General features: G+C 35.5%; 2 protein-coding genes across 2 annotated transcripts; both read left to right on the plus strand.

Moving 5' to 3' along the window:
• The first annotated feature begins 1,390 nt into the window (after positions 1-1,390).
• On the plus strand, positions 1,391-6,693 carry LOC106165751 (polycomb group RING finger protein 3). The gene is made up of 8 exons (XM_013544086.2): positions 1,391-1,573; positions 2,700-2,823; positions 3,034-3,130; positions 3,365-3,420; positions 3,617-3,682; positions 4,420-4,655; positions 5,167-5,247; positions 5,449-6,693. Exons 2-8 carry the CDS (start codon positions 2,703-2,705, stop codon positions 5,494-5,496), a joined length of 705 nt encoding a protein of 234 aa, XP_013399540.2. The 5' UTR covers positions 1,391-1,573; positions 2,700-2,702; the 3' UTR covers positions 5,497-6,693.
• A 1,341-nt stretch (positions 6,694-8,034) lies between these two features.
• Positions 8,035-15,998, plus strand: LOC106165742 (multiple inositol polyphosphate phosphatase 1). The gene is made up of 9 exons (XM_013544074.2): positions 8,035-8,251; positions 9,916-10,429; positions 11,067-11,231; positions 12,324-12,473; positions 13,177-13,311; positions 13,441-13,565; positions 14,527-14,632; positions 14,888-15,110; positions 15,385-15,998. The coding sequence occupies exons 2-9, from the start codon at positions 9,916-9,918 to the stop codon at positions 15,878-15,880; spliced, it is 1,914 nt and encodes a 637-aa protein (XP_013399528.1). The 5' UTR covers positions 8,035-8,251; the 3' UTR covers positions 15,881-15,998.
• Positions 15,999-16,253: the final 255 nt, after the last annotated feature.

Here is a 16,253-nt window from a genome sequence, read left to right on the forward strand (position 1 = left end):
AGATTAGAACATTTCTGGTAGAGAAGCGATCCTTTGCCACTTGATTTCCAAGTTATTTTTATTCGGGTTTGTGTCTGGGGATTGGGCAAGCCAATCCGCCCTGTTAATGCTGTTAAAGCCACTCTCGTTCAGTATGCAGGTAGTTCTGACTCTGTGGGGTGTGGTGTTATCATTTGTTGGGAAATGAACTGATTATCCCTGTTCTCAAATATGTTTTCTATCGAAGTGCTGGTCCAGAATGTCAAATAATGTAACGCTTGTGGGTCAGGTCTTCATGCATAAACCCCAGTTCACCAATGCACCCTAAGCCATTACTAAAGTGAACTGTCTAGCGAGATGCATATTATCTGGCAGAAAAGAAGTGGATAATGCTCCCATACTGTCACTTGTCTACCTAAGTTGTTAGCAGTGAATATGCATGGTCTCATCAGAAAATACAGAATGGCATCAGTTCTGACCTACGGTCCATGCGTCCTTGCATCCCATGTCACTTTTCTTCGTTTGTTTACCAAGATGATAAGTGCTTTTCTCCTGGCAACACTTTTTACGAACGCACCACCCCACCCCACCCCAAGTCATATAGCGTACTATTCACACAAATGGCCCAATACGTAGGCCTACTTTTGTCACCCTCCCCTGTAGATGATATAGTTCCATGTTGAAGTTAATTGTAGGTACATTGATCACAGGCTTCACAGCGTGTATGTTTGATAATCTTAAATAAGAATAGATCTACGATTATACGTTTTTGCATCGTGAATATTAACTCAAAGGTAGTGACTTTAACTTAAGTTTTGTTGCAAACGTAATAAAACGAATTGACGAAAATTACAAACTGAATTAAATTCAATATCCGTGGAATGGTTTATTTCTGTTTTATTTATTCATTAGGCTATTGTTATTTATTATTTATTTGAATTTTTATCTATGTCATTATTTATTTATTTTTATATCCTATTATTTTAAAGAAATAACAACTTTTCAGTTTGGCACAAAAATGGATTTCCCCAAAGTACAAAGGATAATTTTCCCATACTTACCAACGATTAATAGATTACAGATTAACTTGCGATAACCGCCGATTTGGTGGAAAAAATAGAATTAAATATATTTCCATTTTTTTTTTTTAACAATGTATTCATTGTGAAATGTGGATCTCATATGGATATGACTTGCTATGTATTTTAAATGTACCTTTAAACAAATGTGCTATACAGTAGAAAAAATTGTCATGAAGCAGGCGGATAGGCTACATACATTGTATCTGTGAATATCTAGGCCTACTTAAAATCAATCCGTTGCCCTGGTAGAGGCAGTGGCGTATTTAGAGGGGGTCAGGGGGGTCCTGATCCACCCCTTTCAAATAATCCTGGATCCGCCCCTGTGCCCTCTACCATACCCCCTCAGACTGAAACTAAGTCTAATAATATCTGACATAACATTTCTGGTATAAAACGTGTGGCGGCTTTTGGTGCTTTAAAAATGTTGCTGCGCCATCTATTGACAAAGTCTACAGACGAACAGACAGACAAAGGGAAAACAAATGTGCTGAACTGGATTACATAGTTGAAAGGTAGTTCTTCAGTCTTAGATTTAGTCTTCAAATTGACGATTATAGTAATGCAATATACAGATCTTGATGAGTGATGCTTACGTGGTCAAAACAAAAGCTGGAATTCATTATTTATTACTTTATTGGTAACGGGATTAGGGTTTTCGGTACTGGCAAGAACTTGGAAGTTTGACGAAAAAATGCGAAAATATAAGGTTTTTGCTGCTTTTACCACTAGCTGCAGGGGGCAGAGTTTTCTTTCGGATGGAATTTTTCATATTATTTCCACCCTGTTGCTCGTTCGTTTGCTTGGTAGCACACCATTCGGTACTTGTGCAGTGTCCCCCCCGGTCTCCCTACCCTATAACTGTCTCATTTTCAATGTTAATCAGAATTAAGTTTTGTGTTTACTGTGAGACTGTGATCATTGTCTCTGCTATTCAGATAAATAAGTTTGGAAATTCACTATTTTTTTTACATTAAACCTTTTAAGCTCTTTGCCCATTTTACACCAGCAGTGGCCATGGCTTTCATAATATTTGAATGGCATGTTCAGTTATGTTCAATTAAATGCATATTAAATTAGTAAATAAATTGCCAAACTGATTCTTTTAAAGAGATCATTGAAAGTCACTGCACAAATTAGTTTAGAGAAGATACTGAAGATCAGACAGAATATATATATTGTCGGGAGTGGAATACTGCAAAGTGCCCAAAATTCATGCGTTAGCACGGGTGTCATTTAGCACTGAAATGAACCATATGACCCCGAGTGAGACCTTAGTTTTATTTTAAGCATCCCAATCTACCCTTGTCTTGAACTCCACACAATGTTTATAAATATGCTGTTTGAGATGTGTAGAGGAGAAATAGTTTAAAGCAAGGTTAGGATATCATTCTGTGTCATTTCTGTGTTTAGTGAGACCCCTTTAGCCCTGCTATTGATGATTTTTGATATGCTGAAAGCTTGGTATTGCATAAAATCTTCACTTTTGCATTTAGATTTATGTGCTCGTAATTTATAAGAAAAGGTTACTAGTCATACTTTAAGCCTTTTCTCCTATGAAGATACTTATATAAACTTTTCTACAAATTTATTTAAGAATGATATGATGGTTTAATACCTTTTATTTGGTTCTTCTGTTAGGCCATGCGCCGCAAGGGAGGAGAGAGACGTATACGTCTGAAGACAGTTAATCCTCATATAACTTGTCGATTATGCAAGGGGTATCTAATAGATGCCACTACCATCACAGAATGCCTCCACACATGTAAGTGCAATAATACTTACTCAGTATCAAATTTACTATGTAATTATAGTTTATTAATATTGGTATTCTCCTTGGATATAAGGCTTCAAACATGTCTGCCATCAGGTTACTGTGTCACTCCATTTGGTACATAAAAAGAACAGCTATATAGGTCATTTCTATGAAGTAGTAATTTATGTACATCCAACATTTATCACTTTCCTTTTTCAGTTTGTAAGTGTTGCATTGTAAAGTATCTGGAAGAAAACAATACTTGTCCTACTTGTCAAATTGTTATTCATCAGAGTCATCCACTCAACTACATCAGGTAAGACAATCCCTTTTTTATCCACTCGGCACATATATGGATTTTTTTAAATTTTTAATAATTCAGAAACATGTTTACTTATAAAAAATGCCCTCCTCAGCTATTTGTCAGTTTGTATTTATAGCAGTATAAACCAGTTTGGTTAAAGGTATTATCATTTTCACATTGTTGGTGGAAAGTGTGTCTGTTATCTACTAGTATCTTTTAATTGGAATTATTTGTTCTTGATTTTAGCCATGATCGGACCATGCAAGATATAGTGTATAAACTTGTTCCAAACCTTCATAAAAGTAAGTTGTATTGTAGTTAAATGTGAATCACATTTAGATTTATCAAACCATTACATAGAATCATACATTTAAACACACTTTCTTGGAACAGCATTAACTTGATTTTACAAATTCTTTGCTCACTTATAGACTGTAAGTGTATATAAATATAAAAATTTGTTTTTGGAAACAGTTTATTTTGTTTCTTTTTTATCAGATGAACAAGACAGAGAAGAAAAGTTTTATTCTAAGAGGGGTTTACCTTTGCCAAGGTCACTCTCTGGTAAGACAACAGTTTATTTTATTCAAGGATGCTTGCAAAGACCAAGAATAAATATGTTAATGGAATATACAGGAAAAGATTTATAAAACTTACAACATAACAGTAAAGTTTGCAAATTGAATTGAATTGGTGTGATATATTATATTATATTATATTATATCACATTATTCAGCCAGAGGCTAGTCTTTTTGTCACTTACCATAATATAGGAAAATATTATTTTATACTTTGTATGGAATAGGATATTATATCCAGGGATTTTCTATGTAATAAAACTACATGTCTACTTCTCTGAATTTATCAAAACATACTATCTATCTCCCTTACATCATGAAAAAGAATTTATCTACCTTTGATGTCCCTACCCAATTGCTATAATATGTTACAACCAGCTAAAGTAATGTGAGATTTGTGAGTAGCAGAAGTCAGTCGTCATCTGTGGTGTATTAAGTTGTTGTTACCACCCTCATTTCATTGTATTTTGTAGTCCTAACAGCCTTCAGTCACTATGTATTTGGTAGTCCTTATATCCCTCAGACACAATGTATTTGGCATTCCTTGCATCCCTCAGACACAATGTATTTGGCATTCCTTGCATCCCTCAGACACAATGTATTTGGCATTCCTTGCATCCCTCAGACACAATGTATTTGGCAGTCCCTGCATCCCTCAGACACAATGTATTTGGTAGCCTTTAATTGCTCAGTCGTAGTGTATTTCTCACTTGTTCATTTTAGGTGTAGAAAATGGAGACGAGAATGGCTATGGCTCTGAAAACAAGCCTCCTCCACAGCCCAAAGACGATGGTGATTTTCATCGTACAGATGAACAAGTTAATGTCTGCTTGGAGAATGCCAAGTCAATGAAAGAATTAAAAAGAAAGTATTTACGTCTTTCTGCTCTGGCCACCATTACTCATTTGAAGAAGTATGTGGCTGTGAAAGTTTTCAGCAATATTCAAAGGTATAAAGAGGTATGTATGCTCCCTGTTTGCACACATACTATATATAAAAAAACCATAAATCTTAATCATATGCATCCATAAATCTTAATCATATACCTTATCTTATGCAATGGGTCACCACAAATGTATTTTCAAGGTGACTGATGTCACTTCATGTAAACTTTTGGACCCATGCAGTTACTAGTAACTACATACATTTGAGTTGCAGGATATCTTTTTTAGGAGGATGCCTCTGTTTCATGTTCATTGTGGTATTTGTACTTGCCTATGTCCTAGTTGATACTCTTAAGGTTGGCATTAAATTGTGTATTGATTTGAAAGCATTTTATTTTAGATTATTAAAGATAATTGTACAGATAGAGCCACGGTTTACTGTTAGTTGGAAGAGATTTTGTCATTATTTTGAATATATTTATGTATGCACACACAGCGGCGCTGTTGTGTATAAAATGAACTTAAGATTATGTAAGAAAGCTACAAGTCTGATCTCTGAGGAATAATTTTTGATTTTGCATTGAAGGTTGAAATACTGTGCAATGAAGAAATACTAGGCAAAGATCATTCCCTTAAGTTTGTGTGTGTGACACGTTGGAAATGCAAGGTAAGTTTTCCTCGTCTTACAGCTACTACTGCCTTTGTTTCACAGCATTATAACATCACTAAACAGCTCCTTTTTTATAAGTCTTATTTTTACCACAACAAGAATTTTCTTGGTGTTTTTTGGATATATTTTTGCCTAAACATAAACAGAATTTATAAAAGGATTAAAATAAAATCATAATGCTCCTTTTTTCTTTTGTAGAACACCCCTTTGCACCTCATCTACAGACCAAGAGTGGACATCGTATGACATCACATGGCACATCACTGAATCACATTCTTCATTACCAATTTAAAACTTTTGTGAACACATTTTTACTATGTCATAGCCTCCATTTAACAGTATGTCATCCAACTGTCCTACAAGGATTGCTTAGTCATCATTCTTACTTATCAGGAATATTTAAGAGGCGAAAAATGTGGGTATGAATTTGTTACGGTGCTTGAAAGAAGACGTGTAGTAAAGAGAACTTCACTAATAGCAGCCTTACCATGAATCTGATTTTAGTCATTTTTACTTTCATAGACACTTGTTTAATACAAGTTCTTTTTTATGGATTTAACATATATTATTAAATCAATGCAAAACTATGTCAAATCTTATTTCAGTTGCTTTTTCTTCATTTTACTATCTGTTGTAGGATTACTACTAGGATCAGCAGTGTGAATCTTTTATCATTTTACTTGAAGAAGTCTACAAAGTATACCAACAGTTTGTTCACAGTCAGCAAAGTATCTGTTTGATGATATAATTAAAATGTTCATTTTGTCTTCACCATGAGGGTGACAGTGGAGAGGACACATGATAGTAATTTCTCCCACAGCAATAGCTTTGTGGATGTACATGTGCATTATTCTTGTGCTTTCCTAATGCATAATGTAAAATGTTGAGTTTATAATAGGGGATATCCTTGTTTGATAGTACCGAAAGATTACTTTTATTGTGTATCTGTTGAAAATATGTATTAAAGAAAAACTTCTTTTTTGTTTTGGGAAAGGCAAAAAGTCCTTTCACAATCTGTACATATTATATGTTCCCCTAGTAAAATTTTTCTTTATATATTTTATGGTAAGCAGAATGCTTCACTGGAGTTAATCATGTAAATAACATTAAATAGGACAACAAGCTATCCCTTATGTTGCTTTTATAGAAGAAAAAGTGAAAAAGAAACTTTAAAAGATTACTGGTACATTTTGAATTTTAATAACTATTTTATAATTACTACTATGTGATAAAATTAACCTGGGTTATTTGAAGAGGGGACCTCTTGTGATTTTTTTCCTTTTATCAAAGGTAATTATGGTTTGAATATATTTAAGTGGGGATAACGTACCAATAAGTTAAAGTGAAGGACCATAATTGAAATTGTTCAACAGAGATTACTATGTGAACAGTTTCGCGTCATATGTGCTATTCTGACGGATAAATATAACAATGTTTGACAAATCATGGTTCATTCATTTGAAGATATTTCTTCTATGTATAGTACCTCTTTTAAGCTTGAATTTCGAACCAACGTAACAAAGTGGAATTGATAAAATGTTAAAATTAACAATAGATTAAAATTTGTCAGATGTGTGGGTGAAGGATCTCGTTCATGGCGCATAATGGCTGTATTAAGGAGAAAACGCCAGTTTATTTTCACGAAATACATATTTACACATTTCATTGCCTGGGTAAAGGACTACTAAACGCTTTCAAAATATATCTTAAAAAGTGCAATACAGATTTTGAGGATGTGAAGACATAAAGGTCTTATCGAAAATTTGGGATTTATACTGACAGTCAATGAAAACGCATCAGAAAACCTTTTTTGTATTTTTTTTAACGAGAATCGATTCCAACCATTAAAACGAGTACAAATGCACTTGTTTGGTCATAAGAGAGTGGGCTGACCACTCTGATGTTTAAAATTTCCGCTTCAGTGATTTTGTGACCAGCTGTTACAAAATCGCGTTTTCCTGTCTCGTGATTGGTGTGAATTAATCAGGTTCAACATATGGTGATTAATTAATCCTATTTAAGGTAGTCACCAAAACCAGTGTGACACATGACGAAAAAGTTCAGTGATGCTACGTCTGACACTGAAAGAGTGACTGCGGGCCCTGGGGATGCTGGAGGATGGGGGGAACCAAAGAGATTTGATTACGCGACCTTGCATTTTAATGATCTTTTCTGACCTTTATTTCACCTTGTGTAACTGAATAATGGGTCATATTTCACACGTAAAACTCTTATTTTCTTAATGTGCCAAAGGAACAAAAATATTATTTGATAAATAAATGATGCGTTTTCATTGACTGTCAGTATATTTGTAAGTCTGAACTATTTCCGATGACTCGTTTCTGTTTATTTGTTTATCGATTATACCTGAAACGGGAACCCTGCGCTTAATTTAATCTCTAATTATAAGTAGCAATTCATAATTCCTTTTCCACACATTTACATCACTCCAATTTACACCACTCCATTTACAACACACCAAATTATATTTTGGCATTCATAAACAACATTTTTTTTAGCGTTTTGCAACTCGTACGTTTTATAACTTTCCACCCGAGCCATCTAAGACAGCCACTTTAAACTGTAATTAAAATCATGCATAGCCAATTAAGATTTGTTCATTTATAGTTATCTAGACTCCGCATTATCTTGAAAAGGTAGGCTATAATTAAATTGTGAATCATACAAGAGGAATAGGTAGATAATGCGAGAAGCTGATAATACAATAGAAAGCCGTCAGAACACTAGACTGTGTAGTAAACGTGAATAAGGCTTTTAGATATAAACAAACCACAAAGATAAATGATAATGTCCTTTGCCCGCCTCAGTAGATGGCATCCGTCACGGAAGAAATACAACAGCCCATTTTGTTTTTAATTCGATGACTGTGAATTCATTACTTTAGACACGTTGAGACTCATTCAAGATGGCGGGTTACCTTTGAGGAGACCAGACATTATCCACAGTCCTTATTTTCATCTCAAAGACGGAATACAAATAGGTAAGTGACTTTTTTTAAATGAAAAATGTGTTTATTATCTAAAACTTTTGCTATAGTTTTGAAAACAGGTGTGCGTTGTCTTTATACATCAGTACTGTGCATAACATCCTATCCCTCCATGGTATGAGCATTATTTCAGACCCTCATATACTTATAAGGTCACAAACGTCTGCATTTGTTTATGTAACTTTACACTTCGTCCGAAACAGGGCGGGTATCTCGGGAATATATTGTATAAACCTTCAGTATAGATCACGTAAGTCAAAGATGTCAGTATTCGCTGACTGTATATATATGTGTTTCTTCAACTTGGGGCCGCTAAACCGTTACAGTCATATCGTGTACTGCTCTGTTAGTCATGCAAAATGGATATCATTTTAAATGAGGAAAAATTTATTTCAAGATCAACGTATTTGTTGCTCTTTCTGCTCAACGCGATTCAAGAAATATGTACCAGACGTAGTCTGTACCGTGTGTAGTCTAGTATTTCATTGAAAGAAAACGAAGACAAAAGTAAACTCAGACGCAGCAACAGTTGCGAGTAAAAAGTCTTCTCATTCCCCAAATTCTTGTTAAAATCCATTGTGTTTTGAATGGTTTGTCATATTCATATTCATATCACGTGAACATGTTAAAGAATGGTTGAAGATATGCCGACACTTTGATAACGACGACCGTCGGACTGATGCGTGACATGAAAGATCGCTGTCTGGGGAACTCGGGACTGGTTTTTAGTTTGCTGACAAAAATTAAGGACACCGGTTATAATGGGCCATTTCCTTTAAATATAAGTGGGACCCCTTCTGCTTTACACTTGAGAATATCAAGAATCTATGACAAAATAGTTTTGTTAGTGGTTGAAGTGCAGTTGTGCTTGATAATTCCTGTTATTAATAAATAATTTTTCATAGCATGGACAGAAGAGCCGTGAAGAAAACGATGATACATGTATCACTCGACACTTTACCTACATGTACAGTGTATGTAAAAAAAAAAAGAGTGACTAAAACTTACTGTGTATGTAAAAGAAGAGTGACTAATACATATTTTAATGTGGCCCAACATCACCTTGGCTGCCACAGAAGAGTGGGCCTATACATGTTCTAGTATGATTAATATTATCTTAATTTATGGGCATTGGGCACGTACGGTAGGCCAAATATCATTATTGAGATTTTATTTCTCCACGACTAAAATGGTTTTTATCTCACTCTTGTTGCAAGGGAATTCGAAAATATATCTTATCTTTCAGGTCTCAGAGATCAAAAACTTTATAAGGCCTTTTCATGACAGTACGTACAATTAATTGATATGGCGTACCTATCGTTAGCATATACAATTAACAATGACGTTAGAGTGTTGGCATGCCCTTTAAAAGTGTCATTATTTTCCTTGGTAGTTTTGCAGTTCTACGAAATTGTGTCAAGCGGTTTTTAATTATTGTGCCTTGCATATAATAATGAAATAACCGTAGTCTACTGTTATATAAAAGTCCTTCTGCCTCCCCCTTTAAGCAAGTGTAAATTTTTCGACAGACACCTTCAGTTTTTTATTTATACGAACTGAAACTATTTTCAACTTTTCCACAATTGATATTGAAAATAAGTAAGCTGTTAACGTAATTATGTAGAGTTAAATGATCATTCCGCCTATATGCTTTTTAGATGGAATCCTGGGGTATCCTGTGTGCAGTTGCCTTGCTGTGTATATTGCCAACAGTCCATCCTGAGAAGAAATTGCTATGTTACATGACAGAAGGCGACGAATGCGGTCCTCACAATGGCAAATGTTACGTGTCATTCAATGGAACACACGTTTTCATCTACCATAAAAACAAGGAGTCGCTAGAGTTCAGCATGGAACTTTCAAGAAACGACTCAAACTCGAAAATCTCAGCGTGTCCGTTTGACGAAACAACGGAGACATGTTTTATACGCACCACCACTGTACAGGAGGGCGCTACTGATCCAGACTTCTACATCTACAATGGCACTTGGGTTGAAAAGTATGAAGGTGCATTTGATTATAAGGACTGCCCATGTGACGGCTATCATAATTATGAGAAATCTTACAGGTTCTATGGCTTAAAAACGTCTTACAACCAAGTTTACTGGGCACATTACGATGTAGCCGATGCTCCACCGGACGCTGGTACCAGAGCCAACGAAACCATTCCAGGTACCGCTCAGATACATAGTGGACACTTTTATTCATTTGCCTACGTGTAGACTTAATTTTCGTTAAATTTTACAATTGACGTCAAAATATATTTGAATAATATACACTTGACGTCAAAATATATTTGAATAATATATTTCAATCCTTTATTCAAATTTTTGAACATTAATTTTTAGCATGCTGCTGATTTTTGATTAGTCAAGTTTCATTTCATTATTTCAGCAGGTTCATGTTTCATCTAAGAATTTCCCTTAATTCTTGACTTCACAAAATAAAGTTATATGTAATCAACTTAAAGGATTATACATGTATACAAATGTACCTGTTTATTGATATTTTAGATATTTTAAAATGTCTCTTCTCACATTAACCTTATTCTCAAACTGCTTATTGATATTGCTCATTCACCATTTGTCATTTCCTTTGTAATATTCAAAACCATTTATTGAGATTCCATCAGATTCCATCATATTGTTCTGCCAGTGGTCTTATGAGTGTCATTGAACCATCCATGCACTTTAATGCAACACATAGCCTATATAGTAGGACTATAACATGTACTATTTGTTTGTCTTTTGAACACTATTTTATCAATTCTGAGGAAAAATAATTTTCAGTTAATTTCATTATATTTCAGGATGTGAACCCGCATTCGTTTGGTATCTGGGTAGAGAAGCGGTGGAATACCCTCCCTCTGATCTAATCTCGAAAATGATAAGGAAGCTACCGACCATACGAGACACAATTCTTAAAGCCGAGCCTGCAACGCGTTCTTTTGAACAAGAGGCCAATCCTGATAACAGTAAGCATGCTGTAATTTTTTTTACAGTTCAAAGTATTTATATTGCACTTTCTTCACAAAGAATTCTATCTGTGTATTTCTTTGAATTTCTTACAAAGATTTTTGTTTAAACTGCTTCTCGTTATATTTCTGCATACTTTGCAAATACTGAATAACGGGTTCAACGCGAGTTCAATAATTTAGTAATAGAAGCTATATTAAACCTAAACGTGACTACATCACGTGCATGCACGGCTCGCTCTGATCTAGTCCTCAAATCGAATTTGTTCCACGGGTTCTGTTCTGTGCAGGACAAGAACCTCTCGATCCAGTTTCGATCTAAACGCAAGAATAGAGCGGTGACTAAAATGTTCCCTCCTCCAAACTGCCCACTGCAATAATGAGCATGACGCAAATGCTACACGCTGTTTGATGGCATAATGGCTCACTGTGAGCCAGGTGCAAGGCCCGACAGCAAGCAGTGCGTGAATGCTGGCACTACGTAACGATAACATGCCTGTTTATTGATATTATTGACATTGTTCGCGTGCGATTATCACGACTGTCAGTTTTGCAATCGAATTTGGTCCCTGGGTTTCGCAATCAAAACTGAGAGTCGTGATAGCCGTTCACAAACAACTATGTTTTCATGTTATTTCTTGACTGCCTGAATGGCTGTTATGCCATCTATATTGAAAAGTAAATCATGCTTGCATACTTGTAAAATGTCAAACAGCTTGTTGTCTTGCAAGCCCAAGGGCACCCAATCTATCGTGTAAATTAAAACACGTTTATAATATCGACGAATATCGGCGAATCCCAGGGAGCACAGTGGGCTATGTACCCCCTCCCCTTAGCTTTTACCACTCTTCTTCCCACATCAAAAGCAGTATAACAACCAAAATGAGACAAAACCAAGCAGTTGTTCCTTCCCTGTGCCCTATAAACCCCAGTAGAACATATAACAACTATATAATAGTTGCCGAGAGATGCGAGATTGAAAAAAAACTTGCGCTCAAAGTGAAGAACCATCTCAAGTTATTTTGCAACAGCTGCTTTTTTTTTTTACTTTATTTGATTACATATCTAGGTAAGTGGTCATTTTCATTTCAGATACCATGTGCTGGGTGGACCTGGAAAGATTGAGGGCATGGACGACCCTACAGAAACCCAGGTTCGTTGACAAACCTGGAAATAAGGCTGTTGATGTTCAGTATGGAGGGAAGATTACGTACGATCAAATATGGCATCTTTTTCAGATAGGTGAGCAATCGTAATCTATCGATGCGGAGAAGCCATACATATTCTGGCAACATCCGCGGGTACCTTCTGCATATTTTTCTTGACGTTAGGAAAACTGGCCATCCCCTATATTTCAAATCTTAAGTACATGTATTTTAGATATTACAGGACTGTTTCAACAATTATTGACTCCAACCATTTTGTAAAAATGTGACGAGCAAGAATCCAACCGACAGCTGGGCTGCGTAACTCACTGTCTTGGTCTTTTGAAAATTTTTTTGAAAGTTGATTAGGAAATCTAGAAATGCTGTTTATTTTGCTTCAAAAATTGTGTAGACGAACATGAAGTATGATTTTATTGAAAAAAAAAGACGTTCAAAACATAAATAAGCAGGGGCAGTTACTGCAATAAAGCGCCAAGTCTTTGAAGTTCAATTTTGCCATAATAGATGGTGTGTGAAATTGGCACCGTTAAGTGTCCACTCAAAGCAGACTTGTCCCGCGTTCGTTCGTATTAGATAAAGTGTAACAGTTATTTGATCCCTCCAGGATAGCTGTATTTTACAGTAAAACTGACAAAGTTAGCTTCTCAAACGAATAGAGAGTGGGATTAGTTCACGTCACCAGAGATATGCAAAATTTAAAAAGTGATCTTTAGAGTAACGCCGCAACTTACATACCTAAATGTGTCTTTTCACATTTCATTTTATTTTGATTTTACTAGGATTGAGACTCAGAAACCGGTTTCCAAAGCTGCTTGCTTCATTCAACAGGACACTTTTCAACTTCAAAACCGCTGATGTGGAAAATATACGGGATAGTGGATTGGAAGTTGGGGCAGGCGTTTTTAATGTCACAGGTAGAATCTTACTTTCAATCGTAGTGTTTTTTCACGTAAATTTATGCGTTCCAGGAGAATAATTTTATTGAGTTAAGGCTTCAAAAACAGCGTTAAAAGATACACATGTAATCAACTTACTTTTTCCAGGTCTGTGGTTTGTAGAAAAGGATAGAAATCGGCGTAAATTTCTATCAAAAGTTCCCTTCGAAGCTGTGGGTCAGTCAGCTGATCACCTACTGTCTTATCACACCAGTTGTTACAAATATTTTAAGGTAAATACAAAAATATTGTATTTTTTATGATGTTCTCTGAAAACTTAATACGTGTCGCCTAAGTTTGCTTTTAAAGATAAGAATCAATTTTTACCGTTTTTAATTGATGGTTCGATTCTCTAACTATAATTCATGTACAGATTCTAAGTGGGTTAATGTCTGCTTAATTGCCATTTGTTCTTTGCATTTCGTTTAAATTTCAATTACGGAAGCGATTATGCAGATAAACACAGATATCCCATTTCCAACTGTTTAAGCCAAATCTGTTACGTTACTACTGAACTTGAGCAAGATTTGATTGTCAAGGCTTGCAATTAGTGTATATCTTATTTTTAGTTGATACATTGGACTAAATCGTTTTTCAACCCCTTGAGCGTAGCTGTAGGTCAAATCATGGCTAGATTAATTAATGAATGCTCCACCCTATTTCGTGCTAATGGTTACATATATATGGAATCGTGTCTCCAATCTTTTGTTAGACGTGTAATGCACTAATCAACCGAAATGTAGTCAATGTACCGTGTTCTACTGTCGTGATCTTTAGTTTATCCTAACACTGTCTGTCGCTATCTACTGGGTAGGCAAACTGATTATCGACTCCTATACAACGTCCAGTCAAGTTTAGTCGAGGATATTCAATTACAAATTGAGGCATCCAGACTGACGGTCTTTCTTGTCAATTTAAATAGAAAAAGCACCCATTTTCCATTAAGAGTGCCTGGGTGATAATTATAAGTTCATGTGGGAAATAAAAGAAACATCAATTTGCCCTTGCAAGTAAATACCTCCGAATAACACTACATACTCACACAGACATCCACAATTAAGTTGCTTTCTAGTAGTTTAGCTGTTAAACAAAGTATATTATGGCGTGCGTTATACTTTTTACAGCTGTAATTCCACCGCTAGCTAGCTCAGGGTATCGCTCATATAATTGTAAATGCTATCCCCTCTTTTTAAGCAATCAAGCTATGTACAACAGGAGGAGAAATTTATGAACAGTGTTCCCGTTCAAAGGATGATACAAGGTCTGAAAAAACGACTGGGACTGAAGCATTTATCGTTCGGTAATATCACTCTTCTTTTATGTATTTAATTATAAATGAAGACGGGGAATAAGATCTTTGAGTCACACATCATAACAACTGTAGTATATATACATATTTTTTGGAGGGGGGTGGAGGGTGGCAAATCTTAAAATAAAGTTTTGTCGTCATTTTTAGAAAAAAACTAGGATAACTCGATTCAAATACATGGAATTAAAAACTGTAAATTGCAGGCATTGTGAACAATAATTGTAAATATTAAATATCATTTCAAAGGTGACGCAAGATTAGCATATGAAGCCTGTCGTAGTGAGGATGTGTTGTATGAGAAGGGGGGAGACTATGGGCCGTCTCCATGGTGTGCGATTTTTACCGAAGAAGACCTCAAGGTGATGGAATATATGGAGGATTTAGTAACGTACGCCAAAGTTGGCTATGGCAGAGCCATAAACCAACTGATGACTTGTGAATTAGTCGATGATTTGGTTACCTATGTGGAGTAAGTATACTTTGATCGAATCAAGTTGTGGCTTGTACCTGTTTTTTTTTTTTTTTAGACTGAGATATTTTTATATCGAGTTCAGCAAAATAATAAATAAAAAAATTAACAGCGCAATTGTGCACACCATAAATATAGATCTGTAACCAATTCCAAACTACACAAATATGGCACTCTAAGAAATGGTCATATTTGAGAAAATTAATCAACTAGTTTGGTAGTATTAAAAGATCTTCAAGACGCCAGCTTAATTCGCATTATAATCTTATTTCAGGCAAGTCAAAGAAGGAAAGATAAACATGAGTGGAGTATTCCGGTTTGCGTCAAAAGATGTGCTTCTGTCTTTCTTCACAGTAATGGGCCTTTTCAAGGACAAGTTGGCCCCGGTAGCTGGAAACTACGAGACGCAAAGAGATCGCAAATGGCGAACAAGCCTTATTGCTGGTTTTGCTTCCAACCTTCAGGCTGCCCTCTATACTTGTCCCATGGATCCCCAAACCAATAAAACAAAGGCATACGTTCAAATAATGGTTAATGAGAAGGAAAGATTGTTCCCAGGTTGTGATTCAGCTTTCTGTGATTATGATATTTTCTACAAAAAACTGAAGCCTTTTGCACAAGCTTGCGACTTTCAGAGGATATGTGGAGATATTGAAGTGTCTTGGAGAAGGAGCGCCGGTTTTTCTTTACATGCTTCTGCTCAAAATGCCATGTATTTGTTGATGGCTGTACTTACATACATCTGCATCTTCAAAAGCCATCAGGTTTAAGTCATCGAAAACAACTTAAAACTTCAACGGCCATTAATTAGTTTAACTTGTGGTCGGGTATGACTTTTCAATGGATGTCATAATTATGCAACATGCAAATAAAGACTGATGACATTAATATAGTGTTAAGGATTATGGACCTAGGTGCTAGCAATTAATGTTAAATGAAAACCCAAATATCGTTGAACGCCTACTACCACGTAAATGTTGGTCTTTCCTTATACACCAGTATTTAGATGTACTAATGGATTATTCAAGAGCATAAGCAAAAACACCTTTTTCATGATGATATTTTCCTCTTTAAAGAAAACATGAAACTGAGTGCCTTCTTCTGGCAAGCGCTCTTCTTAAAACCCTTATGATTGTCATCAGT

The sequence above is a fragment of the Lingula anatina genome, chromosome 1 (genome assembly GCF_051362555.1).
Source record: "Lingula anatina isolate TDL-2025a chromosome 1, LinAna3.0, whole genome shotgun sequence".
Taxonomy (NCBI): domain Eukaryota; kingdom Metazoa; phylum Brachiopoda; class Lingulata; order Lingulida; family Lingulidae; genus Lingula; species Lingula anatina.